This window comes from Gorilla gorilla, chromosome 20 (assembly GCF_029281585.2).
Source record: "Gorilla gorilla gorilla isolate KB3781 chromosome 20, NHGRI_mGorGor1-v2.1_pri, whole genome shotgun sequence".
In the NCBI taxonomy this organism is placed as follows: domain Eukaryota; kingdom Metazoa; phylum Chordata; class Mammalia; order Primates; family Hominidae; genus Gorilla; species Gorilla gorilla.
The window spans coordinates 12,108,658-12,133,420 of record NC_073244.2 but is presented as its reverse complement, the minus strand read 5'-3'; the positions used below and the strand labels follow the sequence as shown (position 1 = coordinate 12,133,420).

General features: G+C 48.5%; 1 protein-coding gene across 1 annotated transcript in view; it reads left to right on the top strand.

Moving 5' to 3' along the window:
• The first annotated feature begins 1,202 nt into the window (after positions 1 to 1,202).
• The window catches only part of ACER1 (alkaline ceramidase 1), a 29,841-nt gene continuing 6,280 nt past the window's right edge, over positions 1,203 to 24,763 (top strand). Inside the window, exons 1-2 of the mRNA XM_004059840.5 lie at positions 1,203 to 1,406; positions 24,594 to 24,708. Of these exons, the coding sequence (XP_004059888.1) occupies positions 1,314 to 1,406; positions 24,594 to 24,708 (208 nt within the window). The 5' untranslated portion in view covers positions 1,203 to 1,313. The remainder of the gene's footprint in view (positions 1,407 to 24,593; positions 24,709 to 24,763) is intronic.

Sequence of the window (24,763 nt, the reverse complement as noted above, 5' to 3'; positions counted from 1 at the left end):
TCCATCTCAAAAAAAAAAAGAAAACCCATTACCATCCATCAAGTGCCTACTCTAGCATAGGCAGTGGGCTAAGCCTTTGTACATGCTTTATCTCTGTCTTCCTTTGTTACAGTTGGCTCTGTCACCATCGTCTCCATATGACAGGTGAGCAAACAGAGGATCAGAGAGGTAAATTCACTTGCCCAAGGTCACACAGCTTAAAGTAGAGGAACTCAGGCCAGGTGAGGTGGCTCATGCGTATAATCCCGGCACTTTGGGAGGCCAAGGTGGGCAGATCACCTGAGGTCAGGAGTTCGAGACCAGCTTGACCAACATGGTGAAATCCTATCTCTACTAAAATACAAAAAAAATTAGCTGGGCATGGTGGCAGGTGCCCGTCATCCCAGCTACTTGGGAGGCTGAGGTAGGAGAATCGCTTGAACCCAGGAGGTGGAGGTTGCAGTGAGCTGACATTGCGCCACTACACTCCAGCCTGGGTGACAGAGCCAGACTGCATCTCAATTAAGAAAAAAAAGGCCGGGCACGGTGGCTCACGCACACCTATAATCCCAGCACTTTGGGAGGCCAAGGCAGGTGGATCACGAGGTCAGGAGATCGAGACCATCCTGGCTAACACAGTGAAACTCCATCTCTATTAAAAATACAAAAAATTAGCCGGTCATGGCGGTGGGCGCCTGTAGTCCCAGCTACTCGGGAGGCTGAGGCAGGAGAATGGCGTGAACACGGGAGGCGGAGCCTGCAGTGAGCCAAGATGGCGCCACTGCACTCCAGACTGGGTGACAGAGCGAGACTCTGTCTCCAAAAAAGAAAAATTAGCTAGGCATGGTGGCAGCATGTGCCTGTGGTCCTGGCTACTTCGGAGGCTGAGGCAGGAGTATTGCTCGAGCCTGGGAGTTTGAGGCTGCGGTGAGCTATGATGATGCCACTGTACCCCAGCCTAAGCAACAGAGCAAGACCCTGACTCTAATAAATAAATAAATAAATACATAAAAGATAAAAACAGTTCCCTCCACTGCCCCCACCCCGATTCCTATTCCTGGGTAATCTGGATGGGAGGCCTCTTCCCAGCCTACTTCTGCCCCCTGCCCTGCCTGGACAGTGCCAGTCCCACGGCTTATGCTCAGGGCTGCTGTCACTGCACAGCCAGGCTGCCCTGGTGCAATTGGGGAGCGGCCCAGCAGGTTTTTCCTCTCAGTCTGCCTGCCGCGGGGCACCGGGCTGTCCTCTCCCCGCCTCATCAGGGCCCGGTCTTCCCAAGCTCGCCTTCTCCTCTCTGCCGGGCGCAGCCTGCTGGTGGTGGCCACTGAGACAAGATGCCTAGCATCTTCGCCTATCAGAGCTCCGAGGTGGACTGGTGTGAGAGCAACTTCCAGTACTCGGAGCTGGTGGCCGAGTTCTACAACACGGTGAGTGCGTGGGTGTGTGAAGGAGTCTCGCCAGATGCCGGTTCGAATCCCGGTTCCTCCCCATACAGCCTTACTGGGGAATCTTGCTGGAGTGGTTCACCTGTCTCAGCCCTAGTTTTCTCATCTATTAGCCAAAGAGTGCCAGCTTTCATTCATTTACTTGTCTTTACTTGATGCCAGGCTCTGTGGTAGGTTTTGGGGACACATTGGTGGCCAGGAAAAGAACCGGTCTCTGCCTTCCCTAAGCTAACTCTGATGTGACTGCAGGCATTTGCAACCGGGAGCGATGGTGCCTTCTTGGAGGGCACAGAGGCAGCTGTGGTAGGGGGAGGCAGAGGGTGCCCCTGAGCCAGAGGGGGTGGGCCAATCAGGAAAGGCTTCCTGGAAGAGGTGATTGTGTCTGTCTTGTTTGCAGCTGTACCCACTGACCAACTCGTCCCAGTGTGCCTGGGACTATCCTGGTTTCAGTATTTAAAAAGTTTCACCTCTTGGCTGGGCGCGGTGGCTCACGTCTGTAATCCTAGCACTTTGGAAGGCCAGGGTGGGTGGATTGCCTGAGTTCAGGAGTTCGAGATCGCCCTGGGCAACGTGGTGAAAGCCCATCTCTACTAAAATAAAAAATTAGCTGGGTACGGTGTCAGGCATCTGTAGTCCAAGCTACTCAGGAGGCTAAGGCATGAGAATCGCTTGAACCCAGGAGGCGGAGGTTGCAGTGAGCTGAGATTGTGCCATTGCACTCCAGCCTGGGTGAAAAAGCGAGACTGTCTCAGAAAAAGAAAAAAAAAAAGTCCCACCTTCTGAGAAACTCCTCAGTTCTGGACATTCTGAGGTGTTCTTCTCTTTCCCTGTTAAAACACCACATGGGAAGTGCTAAAAAATCATGGATGTACCTAGCACCATGGCTCATGCCTGTAACCCCAGCAATTTGGAACGCAGAGGCAGGAAGATCGCTTGAGCCCAGGAGTTCCAGACCAGCCTGGGCAACATAGCAAGACCTTGTCTCTACAAAAAGTTTTTAAAAATTAGCTGGGTGTGGTGGTGTGTGCTTGTAGTTCCAGCTACTTGGGAGGCTGAGGTGGGAGGATTTCTTGAACCCAAGAAGTGGAGGATGCAGTGAGCTGAGGTCATACCACTGCACTCCAGCCTGGGTGACAGAGGGAGACCCTGTCTCAAAAAAAAAAAAGGCCGGGCGCAGAGGCTCACGCCTGTAATCCCAGCACTTGGGGAGGCCAAGGTGAGTGGATCACCTGAGGTCAGGAGTTCGAGACCAGCCTGGCCAACATGGTGAAACCCCATCTCTACTAAAAATACAAAAATTAGCCAGGTGTGGTGGCAGGCACCTGTAATCCCAGCTACTTGCGAGGCTGAGGCAAGAGAATGGCTTGAACCCAGGAGGCGGAGGTTTCAGTGAGCTGAGATCGCACCATTGCACTCCAGCCTGAGGGACAAGAGCGAGACTTCGTCTAAAAAAAAAAAAAAAAAAAAAACAGGAATGCACAAATGATCACGGCATTTAGCCAAAGCTTAAAGCCAAAGATCAGTGCAGCTATGCCATGCCCATACTGGGTGCTGGGAACACAGAGGTGTTTGCCTGGAGCCCTGGGAATGATGGGATCCAGGCATAGCGCTTAGTTCTTTTGTTTGTTTGTTTATTTGTTTTGAAACTGAGTCTCTCTTTGTCACCCAGGCTGGAATGTAATGGCGCGATCTCGGCTCACTGCAACCTCTACCTCCCGCGTTCAAGCCATTCTGCTGCCTCAGCTTCCCGAGTAGTTGGGATAACAGGTTCCCACCACCACGCCCGGCTAATTTTTGTATTTTTAGTAAAGACAGGGTTTCACCATGTTGGCCAGGCTGGTCTTGAGCTCCCGACCTCAGGTGATCCGCCCACCTCAGCCTCCCAAAGTGCTGGGATTACAGGCGTGAGCCACGGCGCCCGGCCTCATAGTGCTTAGTTCTATGCCCTGCACATAGGCCTTGCTCAGTGAGCAGAAGAGTGCTTGCTGGCCGGGTGCTATGGTTCACGCCTGTAATCCCAGCACTTTGGGAGGTCAAGGGGGGTGGATCATGAGGTCAAGAGGTCAAGACCATCCTGGCCAACATGGTGAAATGCTGTCTGTGCTAAAAATACAAAAAATTAGCCAGGCATGGTGCTGGGCGCCTGTAGTCCCAGCTACTCAGGAGGCTAAGGCAGGAGAATCACTTGAACCCGGGAGGCAGAGGTTGCAGTGAGCCAAGATTGCGTCACTGCACTCCAGCCTGGTGACAGAGCGAGACCTCATCTCAAAAAATAAAAAATAAATAAAGTGCTTGCTGTGTACCAGGCATGGCCCTAAACATTTTACATGAAACACCTCCTTTAATCTGCACAGTGACATTGGGAGTTAGATGCAATCTGTATGATACAGACTTCATCCCATTTTCCAGGTGATAAAACAGGTGTTCAAGGAGTTTGAAGGCTGTGCCCAGGGTCACCCCGGTTATTAGAGCCAGGATTTAAACTTGGTGAGTCCAGGAGACTTTTCTGGGAGGAGGGTCCGAGGCTCAGGTTGCTCTGACCCTGTTACCTTTGACCCCGGGGCTTCCCATACCTGGGAAGTGGGATTATGAGACTCCAGGATCCTCACGGTCTCACTGATTCTTGCTCTTCCTTAGCCAGAGATATGGTTCCTGGTCCTCAGTAGTCCCACCTCTAACATGGGAGGGAGCTGAATGATTGGTCCTACGAGGCTGAGATGATGGGTAAGGGCTCTAGAGCTCTTCTCTCTGGAATCCCCAGCAGCCACTGTGGTCCAGTGTTCTGTTTTCATCCTGCACCCAGATGACAGCCCTTGCAGAAGGCACTGAGAGGCTGGGTATGGTGGCTCTCACCTTTAATCCTAGTACTTTGGAAGGTCGAGACAGGAGGATCACTTGAGGCCAGAAGTTCAAGACCAGCCTAAGCAACATAGCAAGACCCAGTCCCTACACAAAATTTAAAAACTAGCTGTGGGCTGGGCACCGCTGGCTTACGCCTGTAATCCCAGCACTTTGGGAGGCCGAGGTAGGTAGATCATTTGAGGTCAGGAATTTGAGACCAGCCTGGACAACATGGTGAAACCCCATCTCTACTAAAAATACAAAAATTAGCTGGGCATGGTGGCGCATGCCTATAATCCCTGCTACTGGGGAGGCTGAGGCATGAGAATCACTTGAATCTGGGAGGTGGAGGTTGCAGTGAGCCGAGATCACGCCACTGCACTCCAGCCTGGGTGACAGAGCAAGACTCCATCTCAAAAAATTAAAAATTAGCCGGGCGCGGTGGCTCACACCTGTAATCCCAGCACTTTGGGAGGCTGAGGCGGGCAGATCATGAGGTCAAGAAATCGAGACCATCCTGGCTAACACGGTGAAACCCCGTCTCTACTAAAAATACAAAAAAATTAGCTGGGCGTGGTGGCGGGCACCTGTGGTCCCAGCTACTCGGGAGGCTGAGGCAGGAGAATTATGTGAACCCGGTAGGTGGAACTTGCAGTGAGCCGAGATCACGCCACTGCACTCCAACCTGGGTGACAGAGCAAGACTCCATCTCAAAAAAAAAAAAAAAAAAAAACCATTAAAAATTAAAAAATTAAAAATAAAATAAAAATAAAAACTAGCTGGTAGGCTGAGGCAGGAGGATTGCTTGAGTCCCGGAGTTTGAAGCTGCACTAACCTGTTACTGCACCACCGTATTCCGGCCTGGGCAACAGAGTAATATCCTGTCTCTAAAAAATAAAAAGCACCTAGAAAGGGCTGATTCAGGTGTGTCCTGAGCCTGAGTATAGCTGTGTGTTCTTATCTCAGGCAAAATTGTCCTCCACTGGATTCTGCTATAGCCTGTCCCCAGATAAAATAAATTGAGCCACCTGTAGCTACCGGGTAAGGCTGCAGTTGTCAAACTCCTCTGATCAGAACACCTATTATGAAAGAAATTTTACATCATCATCACCCTGTACCTGCCTTTCCAGATGTGTATCATACAGAAACAAAAGTTGCACAAAACGAGACTTACCCTTCCCTGGTACAAACACACCTGGATCTATTCTGTTCTGTTCCATTCTATTCTATTCTATTCTATTCTATTCTATTCTATTCTATTCTATTCTATTCTATTCTATTCTATTCTATTCTATTCTATTCTATTCTATCAAAAAGCCTCTTTCCAAACAGGTCAAGGGATGAGGAATAGAATCAGAGTTATGTGAGAAAGGGCTTCCCCAAGACCTTCTCCTCCAAAACGCTTCTGAGTATCCCAAACCCATAGCTAATAAATCATACAGTTCAAAAGGGTGGAGTGGGTGGCAAATTTTTTCTTTTCATGTTTATTTTATTTTATTTTTATTTTACCTGTTTTAGAGACACAGTCTCACTCTATTGCCCAGCCTGGGATGGAGTGGTGCCATCATAGCTCACTGCAGCCTTGACCTCCTGGGCTTAAGTGATCCTCCTGCCCCAGCCTTCAAAGTAGCTGGGACCACAGGTGCATGCCACCAAACACAGCTAATTTTTAAATTTTTATACAGATGGGTGCTGGGCACAGTGGCTCACACATGTAATCCCAGCACTTTGGAAGGCCGAGGTGGGCCAATCACTTGAGCTCAGGAGTTGAAGACCAGCCTGGAAAACATGATGAAACCCCCTCTCTATCAAAATTACAAAAAAAAAAAAAAAATTAGCCAGGCATGGTGGCATGCATCTGTAGTTCCAGCTACTTGGAAGACTGAGGCAGGAGAATTGCTTGAACCTGGGAGGTGGAGGTCGCAGTGAGTGGAGATGGTGCCACTGCACTCCAGCCTGTGCGAAAGAGTGACACTCTGTCTAAAAAAAAATTGTTTTGTATAGAGATGGGGTCTTGCTATGCTGCCAGGCTGGGCTCAAGTAATCCTTGTGCCTTCACTGCCCAAAGTGATAGGATTACAGACACTGCACCCAGGGCCAACCTTTTCTGTACACGGCTAGCTAGTAAATATTTTTGACTTTTTTTTTGAGATGGAGTCTCAGTCTGTTGCCCAGGCTGGAGTGCACTGGTACAATCTCGATCTTGGCTCACTGCAACCTCCACCTCCCTGGTTCAAGCAATTTTCCTGTCTCAGCCTCCCAAGTAGCTGGGACTACAGGCACCTGCCACCACGCCCGGCTAATTTTTGTATTTTTAGTAGAGATGGGGTTTTACCTTGTTGCTTAGGCTGGTCTTGAACTCCTGACCTCAGGTGATCCACCCTCCTTGGCCTCCCAAAGTACTGGGATTACAGCCATGAGCCACCACGCCTGGCCAATATTTTTGGCTTTCTGGGCCATCCAGACTCTGTGTCAACTACACAACTATGCCACTGTAGCTGAAAACCAGCCATAGATAATAGATAAATAAATGGGTGTGGCTGTATGCCAATAATTTTTTTTTTTTTTTTTTGAGATGGAGTCTCACTCTGTCGCCCAGGCTGGAGTGCAGTGGTGCAATCTTGGCTCACCACAACCTCTGCCTCCCAGGTTCAAGCAATTCTCCTGTCTCAACCTCCTGAGTAGCTGGGATTACAGATGAGCACCACCATGCCCAGCTATTTTTTGTTATTTTTAGTAGAGATGGGGTTTCACCATGTTGGCCAGGCTGGTCTCGAACTCCTGACCTCGTGATCCACCCACCTCGGCCTCCCAAAGTGCTGGGATTACAGGCACGAGCCACCGCGCCTGGCCAATTTTTTTTTGATTGACACTGAATGCATTTCATATAATTTTCAGTTGTCACAAAATAATCTTTTAATTTTTCAGTCATTTGAAAATGTAAACATGATTCTTAGCTTGTGGGACACAAGATACAAGGCAGTGGGCTGAACTTTGCCCACAGGCCAAAGAGTGTTTATTTATTTTATTTTATTTTTTTATTTTATTATTATTTATTTACTTATTTATTTTGAGAGGGAGTCTTGCTCTGTCACCCAGGCTGGAGTGCAGTGGTGTGATCTTGGCTCACTGCAAGCTCCGCCTCCCGGGTTCACGCCATTCTCCTGCCTCAGCCTCCTGAGTAGCTGGGACTACAGACGCCCGTCACCACCCCTGGCTAATTTTTTGTATTTTTAGTAGAGACGGGGTTTCACCGTGTTAGCCAGGATGGTCTCGATCTTCTGACCTTGTGATCCGCCTGCCTCGGCCTCCCAAAGTGCTGGGATTATAGGTGTGCACCACCATCCCCAGCTAATTTTTGTATTTTTTGCAGAGACAGGGTTTCACCAGGTCATCCAGGTTGCTCTCAAACTCCTGACCTCAGACGATCTGCCTGCCTCAATCTCTAAAAGTGCTGGCATTATAGGCATGAGCCACTGCACCCGGCCTGCTTTCTTGCTGCTCTGTTTGGGAGCATGCAGAGCCCAGCAGCTCATGGTCAGGGTTACAGAAACAGGAAACACCCAAGAACTCACCCCAGGTGTTTGGAGACTTCATAGAAAAGGACATGTAGGAGTTGGGTTTTGAAAGATGAATAGGAGTTTGCCAAGTGGGGAAGGATAGCAGGAGAGCAGGGAAAGATGTGCTCAGTTCTGGAAGTCAAAGAAGAGCTGGTCAGATTGAGAAAGGAGAAAGTATGTTCCTGTAGCTACAATGTGGGGAGAGATGAAGACGTAACGGTTTGCATGCTTGGTTAGAATGTTGGAAACGTATCCTGTGTTCACTGATGGACTCATTCATTTATTCAATCAAAATGCTATAAACCCACCGCTGCTGGATGATCCTGGGATTCCAGGGAGGAGGCTCGGTGTCCCCAGGTTGTAAGAGACCCAGAATTAGAAACAGATTTCTTCAGCCCCATGGTTAGCTTGAGGCGGAGAGAGGAAGGGGGTGCCAGAAGCGGGGTGTCAGAGGAATGGGGCATAAGGTCTCTGCTTGCTGAATGGGGAAAGAACATCAACAATGCTCTGGGGGGCAAGTGTGGTGGCTTACACCTGTAACCCCAGCACTTTAGGAGGCCGAGGCAGGAGGATCACTTGAGCTCAGGAGTTTCAGACCAGCCTGGGCAATATAGCAAGACCCCATCACTACAAAAAATTAAAAAAAAAAATAGGCCGGGCGCGGTGGCTCACGCCTGTAATCCCAACACCTTGGGAGGCTGAGGCGGGTGGATCACAAGGTCAGGAGATCGAGACCATCCTGACTAACACAGTGAAACCCCGTCTCTACTAAAAATACAAAAATTAGCCAGGCATTGTGGTGGGCACCTGTGGTCCCAGCTACTCGGGAGGCTGAGGCAGGAGAGTGGCGGGTGAACCCAGGAGGTGGAGCTTGCAGTGAGCCGAGATGGTGCCACTGCACTCCAGCCTGGGCTAAAGAGCGAGACTCCGTCTCTAAAAAAAAAAAAAAAAAAAAAAAAAATAGCTGAGCATGGTGGTGCACACTTGTGGTCCCAGCTACTCCGGAGGCTGAGGCAGAAGAATCGCTTGAGCCCAGGAGTTCAAGGCTGCAGTGAGCTATGATCACACCACTGCACTCCAGCCTGAGGGACAAAACCAGGGACAGACCCTGCCTCAAAATAAAACAAAAACAAAAACAACAACGAAAAACAAACAATACCGTGGAAACCAAGTCTAAAAAGAATGAGTAGATGTCCTCTAAGCCTTTGAATTTTGTTTGTTTGTTGTAGTGACAGGGTCTTGCTCTGTTGCCCTGCCTGGAGTACAGCGGTGTGATCATAGCTCGCTGGAGCCTTGAACTCCTGCACTCCAGCAGTCCTCCCGTCTCAGCCCCCAGAGTAGCTGGGATTACAGGCATGAGCCACCACGCCCAGCTCAAGGGTTTGGAGGCAAAGGGAATAGCATATGTAAAGGTCTTTGCTGTTGTTCTTGTTGTTTTGAGGCGGAGTCTGGCTGTGTCACCCAGGCTGGAGTGCAGTGGCACGATCTCAGCTCACTGCAACCTCTGCCTCCCAGGTTCAAGCGATTCTCCTGCCTCAGCCTCCCAAGTAGCTGGGATTATAGCACCTGCCACCATGGCTGGCTAATTTTTTGTATTTTTAATAGAGACAGGGTTTCACTTTGTTGGTCAGCCTGGTCTCGAACTCCTGACCTCAAGTGATCCACCCACCTCAGCCTCCCAAAGTGCTGGGATAACAGGCCTGAGCCACTGCACCCGGCCAAGGTCTTGAGATGGAACGGCACAGCCTGGCAGGAAATAGTGAGCGGCTTTAAGCGGAGCCCGGGGGAGTCTCCCCAGTCGATGAGGGAGAGACTGAAGGGTGAGAGAAAGGACTGGAAAGGTTTTCAGGAGCCAAATTGGGAATGTCAGGCTGAGGACTGTGTGCTCTGTCCTGAGAGCCCTGGGGAGCCATGGGGTGGCTTATGAACAGAGGAGAGTCATGATGTGGGGTCAGCTGGGGCAACCAGTGGCATTTGGCAGATGGGCAGAGAGAGCCAGGAAGGGTCATCCAACAGGAACAGAGGTCAGCGGTGTGGGAGGGGCGGCTTGAGTAGGGAAGGGGAAGAGGTCCAGGTGTGGGCTCTCTCAGTTTGCTCCTGCTTGCATTGGCCTGGTGGCCTCCAGGCACAGCCTTCTTCTGGGTTGATGACAACTTAGGAGAGTTTCCTTCCTTCCTTCCTTCCTTTCTTTCTCTCTCTCTCTTTCCTTCCTTTCTTCCTTCCTTCCTTCCTCCCTCCCTTCCTTCCTTTATTTCTCTCTCTCTTTCTTTCTTTCCTTCTTTCCTTCTTTCTTCTCTCTTCTCTCTGTTTGTTTTTTTTTTCTTTTTTTTATTATTTTTATACTTTAAGTTTTAGGGTACATGTGCACAATATGCAGGTTAGTTACATATGTATACATGTGCCATGCTGATGTGCTGCATCCATTAACTCGTCATTTAGCATTAGGTATATCTCCTAAGGCTATCCCTCCCCACGCCCCCCACCCCACCACAGTCCCCAGAGTGTGATGTTCCCCTTCCTGTGTCCATGTGTTCTCATTGTTCAATTCCCATCTATGAGTGAGAACATGCGGTGTTTGGTTTTTTGTCCTTGTGATAGTTTACTGAGAATGATGATTTCCAATTTCATCCATGTCCCTACAAAGGACATGAACTCATCATTTTTTATGGCTGCATAGTATTCCATGGTGTATATGTGCCACATTTTCTTAATCCAGTCTATCATTGTTGGACATTTGGGTTGGTTCCTAGTCTTTGCTATTGTGAATAGTGTTGCAATAAACATACGTGTGCATGTGTCTTTATAGCAGCATGATTTATAGTCCTTTGGGTATATACCCAGTAATGGGATGGCTGAGTCGAATGGTATTTCTAGTTCTAGATCCCTGAGGAATCACCACACTGCCTTCCACAATGGTTGAACTAGTTTACAGTCCCACCAACAGTGTAAAAGTGTTCCTATTTCTCCACATCCTCTCCAGCACCTGTTGTTTCCTGACTTTTTAATGATTGCCATTCTAACTGGTGTGAGATGGTGTCTCATTGTGGTTTTGATTTGCATTTCTTTGATGGCCAGTGATGATGGGCATTTTTTCATGTGTTTTTTGGCTGCATAAATGTCTTCTTTTGAGAAGTGTCTGTTCATATCCTTTGCCCACTTTTTGATGGGGTTGTTTGTTTTTTTCTTGTAAATTTGTTTGAGTTCATTGTAGATTCTGGATATTAGCCCTTTGTCAGATGAGTAGGTTGCAAAAATATTCTCCCATTTTGTAGGTTGCCTGTTCACTCTGATGGTAGTTTCTTTTGCTGTGCAGAAGCTCGTTAGTTTAATTAGATCCCATTTGTCAATTTTGGCTTTTGTTGCCATTGCTTTTGGTGTTTTAGACATGAAGTCCTTGCCCATGCCTATGTCCTGAATGGTAACGCCTAGGTTTTCTTCTAGGGTTTTTATGGTTTTAGGTCTAACGTTTAAGTCTTTAATCCATCTTGAATTAATTTTTGTATAAGGTGTAAGGAAGGGATCCAGTTTCAGCTTTCTACATATGGCTAGCCAGTTTTCCCAGCACCATTTATTAAATAGGGAATCCTTTCCCCATTGCTTGTTTTTCTTTCTTTTCTTTTCTTTTTTTTTTTTGAGATGGAGTTTCACTCTTATTGCCCAGGCTAAAGTGCAACAGTGCAATCTCTACCTCCTGGGTTCAAGAGATTCTCCTGCCTCAGCCTCCCAAGTAGCTGGAATTACAGGCACGTGCCACCACGCCCCGCTAATTTTGTATTTTTTTTTTTAGTAGAGATGGGGTTTCTCCATGTTGGTCAGGTTGGTCTTGAACTCCCAACCTCAGGTGATCCGCCTGCCTTGGCCTCCCAAAGTGCTGGGATTACAGGCGTGAGCCACCGCGCCTGGCAGAGAGTTTCAAATGGTGCGGGTGGAAGTTTCAAGGTCCCCCAGGTCCTGGAGGCAGTGAGTTATGATCACTTCACTGCACTCCAGCCTGGGCAACAGAGCGAGACCCTGTCTCTAAAAAAAAATTAAAAAGAGGCCAAGTGTGGTGGCTCATATCTGTAATCCCAGCACTGTGGGAGGCCAAGGCAGGGAGATCACTTGAGGTCAGGAGTTCCAGACCAGCCTGGCCAACATGGTGAAACCCCATCTCTACAAAAAATACAAAAATAGCCAGGTGTGGTGGCGCACACCTATAATCCCAGCTACTTAGGAGGCTGAGGCAGGAGAATCACTTGAAGCTGGGAGGTGGAGATTGCAGTGAGCTGAGATCACACCGCTGCACTCCAGCCTGGGTGACACAGCAAGACTTGGTCTCAAAAAATAAAAATAAAAAGAGAGAAATGAGGAGATCAGAATCAGAAGGGGGTGGAGGGGAGATAGTCTGCAGTGCCGCCATCTCCAACACTCTCCTCACCTCCTCTCCTGAGTCTCCTTGAGGCTGGCCTCTGCAGTGGGGTTCCAGTCCCAGCTCTCCCCTGAATGCTGTGTGACCCAGGAGGAGACCTGCCCCTCTCTGAGCTACACGCAATGGCAGGTCTCATGAGCTCTAAATTACAAGTATGGATGTGAGATCCACTCATGCCTCCCTCTTCTGCTGTCCTTCTTGTCAATATCCACAGCAAAGACAATTAATTACTGGATGCCTCTGGTGTGTCAGGCCCTACCAAAAGCAAGATGGGAGGGCAGGAAAATGCTTCTCTGTATTAGTCCATTTTCACTCTGCTAATAAAGACTTACCTTTATGTCTGGGCAATTTGCAAAAGAAGAAAAAGAGACTGGGCAATTTACAAAAGAAAGTTTTAAGGGACTTACAGTTCCACGTGGCTGGGGAGGCCTCACAATCATGGTGGAAGGCAAGGAGGAGCAAGTCACATCTTACGTGGATGGCAGCAGGCAAAGAGAGAGAGCTTGTGCAGGGAAACTCCCATTTTTTTGTTTTTTCTTTTTTTTTTTTTGAGGCGGAGTCTTGCTGTCGCCCAGGCTGGAGTGCAGTGGCATGATCTCTGCTCACTGCAGGCTCTGCCCTGCAGGGTTCACACCATTCTCCTGCCTCAGCCTCCCAAGTAGCTGGGACTACAGGTGCCCACCACCACCCCTGGCTAATTTTTTGTATTTTTAGTAGAGACGGGGTTTCACTGTGTTAGCCATGATGGTCTCTATCTCCTGACCTCATGATCCGCCCACCTCGGCCTCCCAAAGTGCTGGGATTACAGGTGTGAGCCACCACGCCTGGGCTGTTTTGTTTTTTGTTTGTTTGTTTTGAGACAGAGTTTCACTCTTGTTGTCCAGGCTGGAGTGCAATGGCATGATCTCTGCTCACTGCAACCTCTGACTCCCTGGTTCAAGCTATTCTCCTCCCTCAGCCTCCTGAGTAGCTGTGCTTACAGGTGTGCACCACCACACCCAGCTAATTTTTTGTATTTTCAGTAGAGATGGGGTTTCTCCATGTTGGTTAGGCTGTTCTTGAACTCCCGACCTCAGGTGATCCACCCACCTTGTTCTCCCAAAGTGCTGGGATTACAGGCATGAGCCACTGCACCCGGCTGAAACTCCTGTTTTTAAAACCATGAGATCTCATGAGACTCATTTGCTATCAGGAGAACAGAGCAGGACAGACCCACCCCCATAATTCAATCACCTCCCTCTGGGTTCCTTCCACAACACGTGGGAATTGTGGGAGTTACAATTTAAGATGACATTTGGGTGGGGACACAGCCAAACCATATCATTGTCCAAAGAAGAATCTTTTGCTTTCTTGTTGCTCGGTTTGCAAGGAGCTGAGTCTGGGGTTGAGGTTGCAGAGCCCAGACACTCATGGTTGTGGCTACAGGAGAAGAAAACACCCAAGGAGTCAGCCCAGGTGTTGGGAGGCTTCATGGAAAAGGGCACCCAGGAAAAGGTCTTCATGGAAAGATGAATAGGAGTTTGTCAAGTGGGGTAGGAGTTTGGGGAAAGAGAGCAGAAGAGAAGAAAAAGATGTGCTTGAGTCCTGGAAGTCAAACAAGAGCTGCTACGTATTTCTGCTACATATTTAGTCTTTCATTTACATCTTTAGATGAAAAGCATCCTTTTAAATAGCTGCATAATATTTCACTAGAATGTATTCAGCCCCACGCACTTGGGTAACAGTGTTACAGTTTCTATTTTATTTATTCATTTTTTATCGCAATTACAAATGACTTAGGGATGAATTTGTATATAAATCTTGTTGACCCAGGGAAGGCAGATGCCGTAAGTTGGATAATTACATGCATGAAACCAGTGATCTAGCCCATGATACTCCCAGGCAAGATAGGTTCCTCTGGACCTCCTTTCTCCTTTGAAGAAAACAGGTGTTGGTGACCCTTCCCTCCAAGCATCCTGGGGCTGATGGAGGGGTTTGAGTTGTTGAGACAACAATTTCTTCTTCATTCAACAAGAATTGCAGGAGCACCAGGCTCTGTTCTAGGCTCTGAGGACACAGCAGTGATCCAAGCACCAAAACTCCCTGCCGGCCGGGTGCAGTGGCTCATGCCTGTCATCCCAGCACTTTGGGAGGCCGTGGCGGGCGGATGACCTGAGGTCAGGAGTTCGAAACCAGCCTGGCCAACATGGTGAAACCCTGTCTCTACTAAAAATAATTTAAAAACTTAACCAGGTGTGGTGGCACGTGTCTGTAGTCCCAGCTACTTGGGAGGCTGAGGCAGGAGAATCGCTTGAACCCAGGAGGCGGAGGTTGCAGTGAGCTGAGATCGCGCACTGAACCCCAGCCTGGGCAACAGAGTGAGACTCTGTCCCAAACAAAACAAAACAAAACAAAACAAACAAACAAACAAAAAAAACAACAAACTCCTTGCCCTGGTGGGGCTGATGTTCTGGGGATGGAGAAGCAGAAAATAAGCCAAAGTCAAGGCTACAAGATGCCAGGCAGTGGGATGTGCCAAGGAGGAAAAACTCATGCGTTCACTCTCTTTTTTTAAAGAATGTATTTCGGCCAGATGGGGTGGCTCACACCTGTAATCCCGGCACTTTGGGAGGCTGAGGCAGGTGGATCACTTGAGGCCAGGAGTTCAAGACTAGTCTTGCCAAGATGGCAAAGCCCCATCTCTACTAAAAATACAAATAAATAAATAAATAAATAGACAAGCATGGTGACGGGCGCCTGTAATCCCAGCTACTCAGGTGGCTGAGGCGGGAGAATCGCTTGAACCCAAGAGGCGAAGGTTGCAGTGAGCCAAGATCACACCACTGCACTCCAGCCTGGGCGACAGAGTGAGACTTGGTCTCAAAAAAAAAAAAAAAAAAAAGAAAGAAAATGTTCTGGAATTAGCTAGTGTGATGGTTGCATGCCTTATTAATATACTGAAACCCACTGAATTGCATAGTTTAAAAAAGTGAATTTTATAGTATGTGATTTATGTCTCGATTTTAAAAATAGGGATGTTAAAAAAAAAAAAAACAACAACCCACAGCTCTTGGCACATCCTAAGCACTGAATACATTGTAGCTATTCTTATTACGAGTGAATACAGCACCCAGAGATGTCAAAGTGACATTCATTAATTTTATTAGGTATTTATTCATTTCATTGAATAATTAGCACCAACTGTAATCCTCATAAAATCCTATGAAGTAGGTACAATTATGCTCCCCATTTTACAGATGGGGAAATCAAGGCTCAGAGAGGGTATATTTCTTTCCTAGGGCCACACAGTATGCAAATTACAATTGCACAAAAGTTGCAGCTTCTTAAAGAGCCTGGTCCTAGAGTCTCTCCCTTAACCATGGTGCTGTGAGACCACTTAATTACTGGTGATTAGGAATTAATTGTGTGCATTTTGGATGGCACAGCGGCTCACACCTGTAATCCCAGCACTTTGGGAGGCCGAGGCAGGCGGATAACCTGAGGTCAGGAGTTTCAGACCAGCATGGCCAATATAGCGAAACCCCGTCTCTACTAAAAATACAAAAATTAGCCAGGTGTGGTGGCACACACCTGTAGTCCCAGCTACTCAGGAGGCTGAGGCAGGAGAATTGCTTGAACCTGGGAGGCAGAGGTTGCAGTGAGCCGAGATTGCGCCGCTACACTCCAGCCTGGGCGACAGAGCGAGATATACGCATTTTAATTCATGCAATTAAGTCTTGTGCTGTGGCCGGTGCACACTTCGTCCCTCCAACATTAGCAGGCACGTTTGGAATGAATGCAGGTGGCTGTCCTCAACTGGTGACAGAGGCCAGGTGTGGGTGGTGGGAGGGAGTTTGAGCTTTGGCAATGAGGACGAAGAATGAGGAGATGTTGGAGATGTATTCAACAAACTTTTCTTTCTTTCCTTTTTTTTTTTTTTTTTGAGACAGAATCTCTCTCTGTCACGGGGGTTGGAGTGCAATGGTGCGATCTCAGCTCACTGCAGCCTCCACGTTCAAGTGATTCTCCTGTTTCAGCCTCCTGAGTAGCTGGCACTACAGGCATCCACCACCACACCGGCTAATTTTGTACTTTTAGTAAAGACAGGGTTTCTCCATGTCGGCCAGGCTGGTCTTGAACTCCTGACCTCAAGTGATCTGCCCACCTCAGCCTTCCAAAGTGCTGGGATTACAGACATGAGCCACTGCGCCCGGCCCCTTCTATATTATTTATGTGCATTCTTTTTTTTTTGAGACGGAGTCTGGCTCTGTCGCCCAGGCTGGAGTGCAGTGGCGCAATCTCAGCTCACTGCAAGCTCCGCCTCCCGGGTTCACGCCATTCTCCTGCCTCAGCCTCCGGTATGTGCATTCTTTTCTACTAAAATGTATTGGGCGCCTACTATGTGCCAAAGAGTGTTCTAGATACAGGGTGGGGAGGGGGCAAAACACACAGAGCTCCCTGGTCCTGTGGCACTTAACTCTGTAATCCTCACAGCAGCCTCTGGAAGTAGGAGCAGGAAAACCAGGGACAGGAGGTCCCCTGCTGTCCTGACTGTGTACACCCCGAGAAGGCAGGGACTTTGTTTTCAGACACTGGTATGGTCCTTGAGCACATAGTAGGTACTCAAGGAATGCTTGGACAAATGAATGAATGAATGAATGAATGAATGAATGAACGAACGAAGGGAGGGAGGTGATGTCACCTGCTGGAGCTGGGACCAAGAAGGTCCAGCTCACTTGTGTCCAGAGTTCAGGACTGGGCTGGCTTTGGATGGGATCCCAGACAGGTGTCTCCCCCGCCTGGCAGAGCCTGGGTGGGATGAGAAGCAGGGAACGTGGGGGTTGAGCCCCGGAAGGCAGGGAGGGAGACCCTGGCATCCAGGCAGTTTCTGATGTTATTGGAAACTCCGGAGCCGGTCGGGTCCCCCATTAGTCAGTATCTCCACCCACAGTCTCTGTCCTCCTTCTGAGCGCTTAGGGACACTGTTGATAACTCCTGGCTGGACTCTGCTGGCCGCTAAGCTTGGAATAACGATACCCATAACAGGCTGTTATTATTATTATCTCCTTCAACAATAACAACAGCAGCAGCCCCAGCTATTTTTTGAGCTCATACCACATCCTGGGCAATGCACTTCTGCAATGCCTTATCTTGTGCATGGCCCGCATCAGCCTGCAAGGTACCATTGATGATGTGTCCTGCTTTTACTGATACAAGCGAAGAGAAACCAAGAGGCATTAGTCAGGGCCAGGCAGCAGGGGAGCACCCTCTTCATCCCACCACCCGTCTCGTCTTTCCATCTTTGTTTTCTTTTTTTTTTTTCTTTTTCTTTTTGAGTCGGAGAGAGATGAGTTAGGAATAATTTTATTTTTATTTTTTATTTATTTATTTATTTTGAAACGGAGTCTTGCTCTGTCGCCCAGGCTGGAGTGCAGTGGCACGATCTCGGCTCACTGCAACCTCCGCATCCCGGATTCACGCCATTCTCCTGCCTCAGCCTCCCGAGTAGCTGGGACTACAGGCGCCCGCCACCACGCCCGGCTAATTTTTTTTGTATTTTTTAGTAGAGACGGCGTTTCACCGTGTTAGCCAGGATGGTCTCGATCTCCTGACTTCGTGATCCGCCTGCCTCAACCTCCCAAAGTGCTGGGATTATAGGCATGAGCCACGACGCCCGGCCAGGAATAATTTTATAAGGCAAGTTTAAGAGTTTAGATTTTGGCTGGGTGCGGTGGCTCTCACCTGTAATCCCAGCACTTTGGGAGGCCGAGGCGGGTGGATCACGAGGTCAGGAGATCGAGACCATCCTGGCTAACACGGTGAAACCCCATCTCTACTAAAAATACAAAAAAATTAGCCGGGCGTGGCGGCGGGCACCTGTAGTCCCAGCTACTTGGGAGGCTGAGGCAGGAGAATGGCGTGAACCCGGGAGGCGGAGCTTGCAGTGAGCTGAGATCCTGCCACTGCACTCCAGCCTGGGCGACAGAGAGAACTCCATCTCAAAAAAAAAAAAAAAAAAAAGAGTTTAGATTTTATTTACAGGAGGCATGAACATTTTATTTATTTATTTGTTTATTTATTTTGAGATGGAGTCTTGCTCTGTCGCCCAAGCTGGAGTGCAGTGGCACGATCTCAGCTCACTGCAAGCTCCGCCTCCCGGGTTCACGCCATTCTTCTGCCTCAGCCTCCCAAGCGGCTGGGACTACAGGCGCCTGCCACCACACCCAGCTATTTTTTTTTTTTTTTTTTTTTTTGTATTTTTAGTAGACACGGTGTTTCACTGTGTTAGCCAGGATGGTCTCGATCTCCTGACCTCACGATCCGCCTGCCTGAGCTTTCCAAAGTGCTGGAATTACAGGCGTAAGCCACTGTGCCTGGTCTATTTTTTATTTTTTATTTATTTTTGGGGGACAGAGTCTCACTATGTCACCCAGGCTGGAATGCAATCGTGTGATCTCAGCTCACTGCAACCTCTGCCTCCCAGGTTCAAGCGATTCTCCTACCTCAGCCTCCTGAGTAGCTGGGATTACAGGCATGTGCCACTGCACCCGGCTAATTTTGTATTTTTAGTAGAGATGGGGTTTCTCCATGTTGGCCAGGCTGGTCTCGAACTCCCGACTTCAGGTGATCGGCCCACCTCGGCCTCCCAAAGTGCTGGGATTACAGGTGTGAGCTGTAATCCATGCCCGGCTAATTTTTTGTACTTTTTTTTTTTTTTTTTGGGACAGGGTTTCACCATGTTAGCCAGGATGGTCTCGATCTTCTGACCTCGTGATCTGCCCGCCTCAGCCTCCCAAAATGCTGGGATTACAGGTGTGAGCCACCGCGCCCAGCCTGAACATGTTTTAATGGAGATTTTTAGAGGCTGAGGTGAGTGGATCTGCTTTGTTCAGGAGTTCAAGACCAGCCTGGGCAATATGATGAAACCCTGCCTCTACTAAAAATACAAAAATTAGCCAGACATGGTGGTGAGTGCCTGTAATCCCTGCTACTCAGGAGGCTGAGGCAGGAGAATTGCTTGAACCCAGGCGGTGGAGGTTGCAGTGAGCCAAGATTGCCCCACTGGACTCCAGCCTGGGTGATAGAGCAAGACTCTGTCTCAAAAAGAAAAAAAACACAAAAACAAAACTAACAAACAAAAAACAAAACAACAACAACAAAAGTTGGAGAGAGATGAGTTATGGAAGGAATTTATAAGCCAAGTTTAAGGGTTTAGACTTTATTTATTGAAGGCCCAGACATGTTTCAATGGATGCTTTTGAATCTGGGAGACTGGTTGGGTCAGTATCTTCAGGCACGCATTGATATTCAAGGGCTGGTGTTTGGTTGGAGGCAGAGGGAACATTGTGTTTGTTTGGGAGTATGTGTGCATCAGCACAAATGGAGGTAAGTGAACTAGGGTCACGGGCTGAGAAGAGGCGCATGGAGGCGTTGGCATGGCCCCTGTCCCATCTGTCCTTGGACCACTGAAGAGAAGGGCTTGCAGTCCAGAACTGTAGTCATAATCTATTTACTGACATTGTCCGTTTCATATCAATCACTTGTTTGTCTTTCCACACCTGTCTTAGTTCAGTTTGTGTTGCTATAAAGGAATAACTGGGGCTGGGTGCAGTGGCTCACGCCTGTAATCCCAGCACTTTGGGAGGCCAAGGTGGGTAGATCACTTGAGGTCAGGAGTTTGAAAACAGCCTGGCCAACATGGTGAAACCCCGTCTCTACTAAAAATACAAAAGTTAGCCGGATATGGTGGCACGCGCCTGTAGTCCCAGCTACTTGGGAGGCTGAGGCAGGAGAATCGCTTGAACCCAGGATGCGGAGGTTGCAGTGAACCGAGATTGCACCACTGCACTCCAGCCTGGGTGACAGAATGAGACTCCATCTCAGAAAAAAAAAAAAAAAATGATGGGGAGGGAAAGAGACTTGTTTCTGAGCTCATGTGACGGTTTCATGTTTTTCTTTTGTTTGTATAAATTGAAGAAGTACAAGTGCAGTTTTGTTACATGTATGTATTGTGTGGTGGTGAAGTCTGACCTCTTTTTTTTTTTTTTTTTTTTTGTGAGAGGGAGTCTCGCTCTGTTGCCCAGGCTGCAGTGCAGTGGTGCGATCTCGGCTCATTGCAACCTCTGCCTCCTGGATTCAAGTGATTGTCCTGTCTCAGCCTCTGGAGTAGCTGGGATTATAGGCATGCACCACCATGCTCGGCTAATTTTTTGTATCTTTAGTAGAGGCGAGGTTTCACCATGTTGGCCAGGCTGGTCTCGAACTCCTGGCCTCATGATCCACCCACCTCCACCTCCCAAAGTGCTGGGATTACAGGTGCAAGCCACCGCGCCTGGCCCGATATTTGATTTTCTGTTTCTGAGTTGTTTCACTTAAGATCATGTCCTCCGGTTCCATCCATGTTGCCACAAAGGCATTTCATTCTTTGTGTGTGTGTGTGAGACAGGGTTTCACTCTGTCAACCAGGTTGGAGTGAAGTGGCACAATCACAGCTCCTGCAGCCTCCAACTCCTGTGCTCAAGCAATCTTTCCTCCTCAGCCTCTCAAGTAGTTAAGACTACAGGCACATGCCAGTATGTTTGGCTAATTTTCTAAATTTATTTTTTATGGAGGTGGGGTCTCACTATGTTGCCCAGGCTGTTGCGAACTCTTGGCCTCAGGCAATTCTCCTGCCTCAGCCTCTCAAATTGCTGGAATCACAGGCATGAACCATCACACCTGGCCTATTTCATTCTTTTTTCTTTTTTTGAGACGGAGTCTTATTCTCTCACCCAGGCTGGAGTGCAGTGCAACAATCTCAGCTCACTGCAACCTCTGTCTCCCAGATTCAAGTGATTCTCCTGCCTCAGCCTCCCGAGTAGCTGGACTCACAGGCACACACCACCATGCCTGGCTAATTTTTGTATTTTTTGTAGAGATGGGGTTTCACCACGTTGGCCAGGCTGGTCTCGAATTCCTGACTTCGTGATTTGCCTGTCTCAACCTCCCCAAGTGCTGAGATTACAGGTGTGAGCCACCACACCTGGGCTCATTCTTTTTTTTAATGGCTAAATAGTATTCCAGGCCAGGTGTGGTGGCTCATGCCTGTAATCCCAGCACTTTGGGAGGCCAAGGCGGGTGGATTGCTTGAGTCCTGGAGTTAGAGACCAGCCTGGGCCACATGGCCAAATCCCATCTGTACAAAAAATACAAAAATTAGGCTGGCCGCGGTGGCTCAAGCCTGTAGTCCCAGCACTTTGGGAAGCCGAGGAGGGTGGATCACAGGATCAGGAGATCGAGACCATCCTGACTAACACGGTGAAACCCCGCCTCTACTAAAAATACAAAAAATTAGCCGGGTGTGGCGGCATGCACCTGTAGTCCCAGCTGCTGGGGAGGCTGAGTCAGGAGAATGGCATGAACCCGGGAGGCGGAGCTTGCAGTGAGCCGAGATCGCGCCACCGTGCTCCAGCCTGGGCGACGGAGCAAGACTCTGTCTCAAAAAACAAAACAAAACAAAACGAAACAAAACAAAAATTAGCTGGACATGGTGGTGCATGCTTGTAGTCCCAGCTACTTGGGGGGCTGAGGTGGGAGGATTACTTGAACCTGGGATGTCGAAGCTGCAGTGACCCATGATTGTGTCACTGCATTCCAGCCTCGGCAACGGAGACAGACCCTGTCTCAATAAATAAATAAATAAATAAATAAGGCCGGGTGCAGTGGCTCACGCCTGTAAACCCAGCACTTTGGGAGGCCGACGTGGGCGGATCATGAGGTCAGGAGATTGAGACCACGGTGAAACCCCGTCTCTACTAAAACTACAAAAAAAAAATAGCTGGGCATGGTGGCAGGCACCTGCAGTCCCAGCTACTCCAGAGGCTGAGGCAGGAGAATGGTGTGAACCCAGGAGGCGGAGCTTGCAGTGAGCTGAGATCGCGCCACTGCACTCCAGCCTGGGTGACAGAGCAAGACTCCATCTCAAAAATAAATAAATAAATAAATAAATAAATAAATAAATAATAAATAAATAAAATTCCATTGTGTATATATACCACACCTTCTTTATCCAATCATTGGGTTGATTTCATATCTTCACCTGCGTGAACAGTGCTGCAATAAACATATGAACGCAGGTATATTTTAGTATAATGATTTCGTTTCCTTTGGGTAGATACTCAGCAGCGGGATTGCTGGATCAAATGGTAGTCCTAATTTTAGTTCTTTGAAAATTCTGCATACTGTTTTCCATAGAGGTTGTACCCATTTACATTTCCACCCATATTATATAAGTATTTGTCATATGAGAGACTTGTCGCGGCTCAGACATATCAGGGAGAGACTTTGTGGGGAGTCAAAGTCTGATGTCAGCACGTCGGGGTCTTGAGTCATTTAATTTTGGGTGCAAATGTTCTTGTGACCTTTTTTTTTTTTGAGGTGAAGTCTCAGTCTGTTGCCCAGGCTGGAGTGCGATGGCGTGATCTCAGCTCACTACCACCTCCACCTCCTGAGTTTAAGCAATTCTCCCACCTCAGCCTCCCAAGTAGCTGAGATTACAGGCACCCACCACTACACCCAGCTATTTTTTTGTATTTTAGTAGAGATGGGATTTCACCATGTTGCCCTGGCTGGTTTCAAACTCCTGACCTCAAGTGATCTGCCTGCCTCAGCCTCCCAAAGTGCTAGGATTACAGGTGTGATCCACTGCACCTGGCCAATTTTTGTATTGTTTTACATTATTGTGAAATATATATTCACATATTATATATATATATATATTCACAATATATATTTACATACTGTTTTGTAGAATTTCACTATGTTTTTTGGGCTGGCCTTGAACTCCTGACCTCAGGTGATCTACTTGCCTCAGCCTCCCAAAGTGCTGGGATTACAGGCGTGAGCCACCATGCCCGGCCATCACCTGAAGTTTCATTCACTCATGTGTCTGATGACTGTATGGGGAAGAATTGAACCACTGGCCCTCCTCTGGCATCTCTCTCCATCTCAGTGTGGTCTCTACACATGGTTTCTCCAGCGTGGTGGCTTCAAGGGTAGCCAGTCTTCTTGTGTGGTGGCTTAGGATCTGGACGTCTTGTCCTATGAGATAGAGAAAGGTGGAAGCCACAGTTCCTTTTATGACCTAACCTCAGAAGTCACACAGTATCATTTCTGCTTCATGCTGTTTGTCAAAAAGGTACTGCATCGTCTTTCCTTGTCTGCAAGGGCAAGGTCAACTCATGATATCCATGGCCACATTTCAGCCCACAGGAAGAGGAAAGGGGGCAAGCTTTCCTTACGTGGTTTTTGAAAGGACTGACCTGGAAGTAGTAGATGTCATTTACATTCTTATCTCATTGGCCAGAGCAGGTCAAAAGGCCACAAGGCCACAGTGAACTGCAGCGAAGGCTGGGAAATGTAGTCTTTCACTGGGTAAGCTGTGTGCCCAGTTCAAACTTGGGAGATACTATTTTTACAGGAAAAGGGGCTGGGTGCAGTGGTTCATACCTGTAATTTCAACACGTTAGGCTGTGGTGGGAGGATCACTTGAGGCTGGGAGCTTGCAACCAGCCTGGGTGACATAGTGAGACCCCTTCTCTACAAAAAATAAAAGAAAATTAGCCAGGTGGGGTGGCGGGCACCTGTAGTCCCAGCTACTCAGGAGGCTGAGGCAGGAGGATCCTCTGAGCTCAGCTGATTGAGGCTGCAATGAGCCATGATCACACCACTGCACTCCAGCCTGGCAGCAGACAGCAACATCCTGACTGTAAAATAAATAAATAGAAAAAGTAAAAGAGAAGGAGAATATATATGGAAGTTTAGTGGATAGTCTTTGCCACACTCACTGAATGAATGAATGAACTAATAACGGATCGAGAAATTGATCTATGGATGACCCGCTGATGGTCAAGATCAGCTGAAAAGTGACTAGGTGCGGTGGCTCACACCTGTAATCCCACCACTTTGGGGAGGCCAAGGTGGGCGGATCACCTGAGGTCAGGAGTTCAAGAGCAGCCTGGCCAACGTGGTGAAACCCTGTCTCTACCAAAAATATAAAAAATTAGCTGGGCGTGGTGGCACGTGCCTTTAATCCCAGCTACTCGGGAGTCTGAGACAGGAGAATCGCTCGAACCTGGGAGGTGGAGGTTGCAGTGAGCTGAGATGGCACCACTGCGCTCCAGCCTGAGTGACAGAGCAAGACTCCAAGACTCCATCTAAAAAAAAAAAAAAAAAGGGTCGGCTGAAAGGTTGACAGGTGAGTGATTGACAAATCCTGGGTTGATGAATTGCCTGAAATGCAGCAGGTAACCGACTGGCTGGTGACTGAGTGTCTGGACAGAGGGCAGCCTCCTCCGTCTCCCCTATCTGACGAGCTCCTCCCTATGGCTCTCTCTGCTCCAGTTCTCCAATATCCCCTTCTTCATCTTCGGGCCACTGATGATGCTCCTGATGCACCCGTATGCCCAGAAGCGCTCCCGCTACATTTACGTTGTCTGGGTCCTCTTCATGATCATAGGTAGGGAGGTGTGGTTCAGGTCTGTGACAGTCGGGAGGCAGTGGGGGTTTAGGAG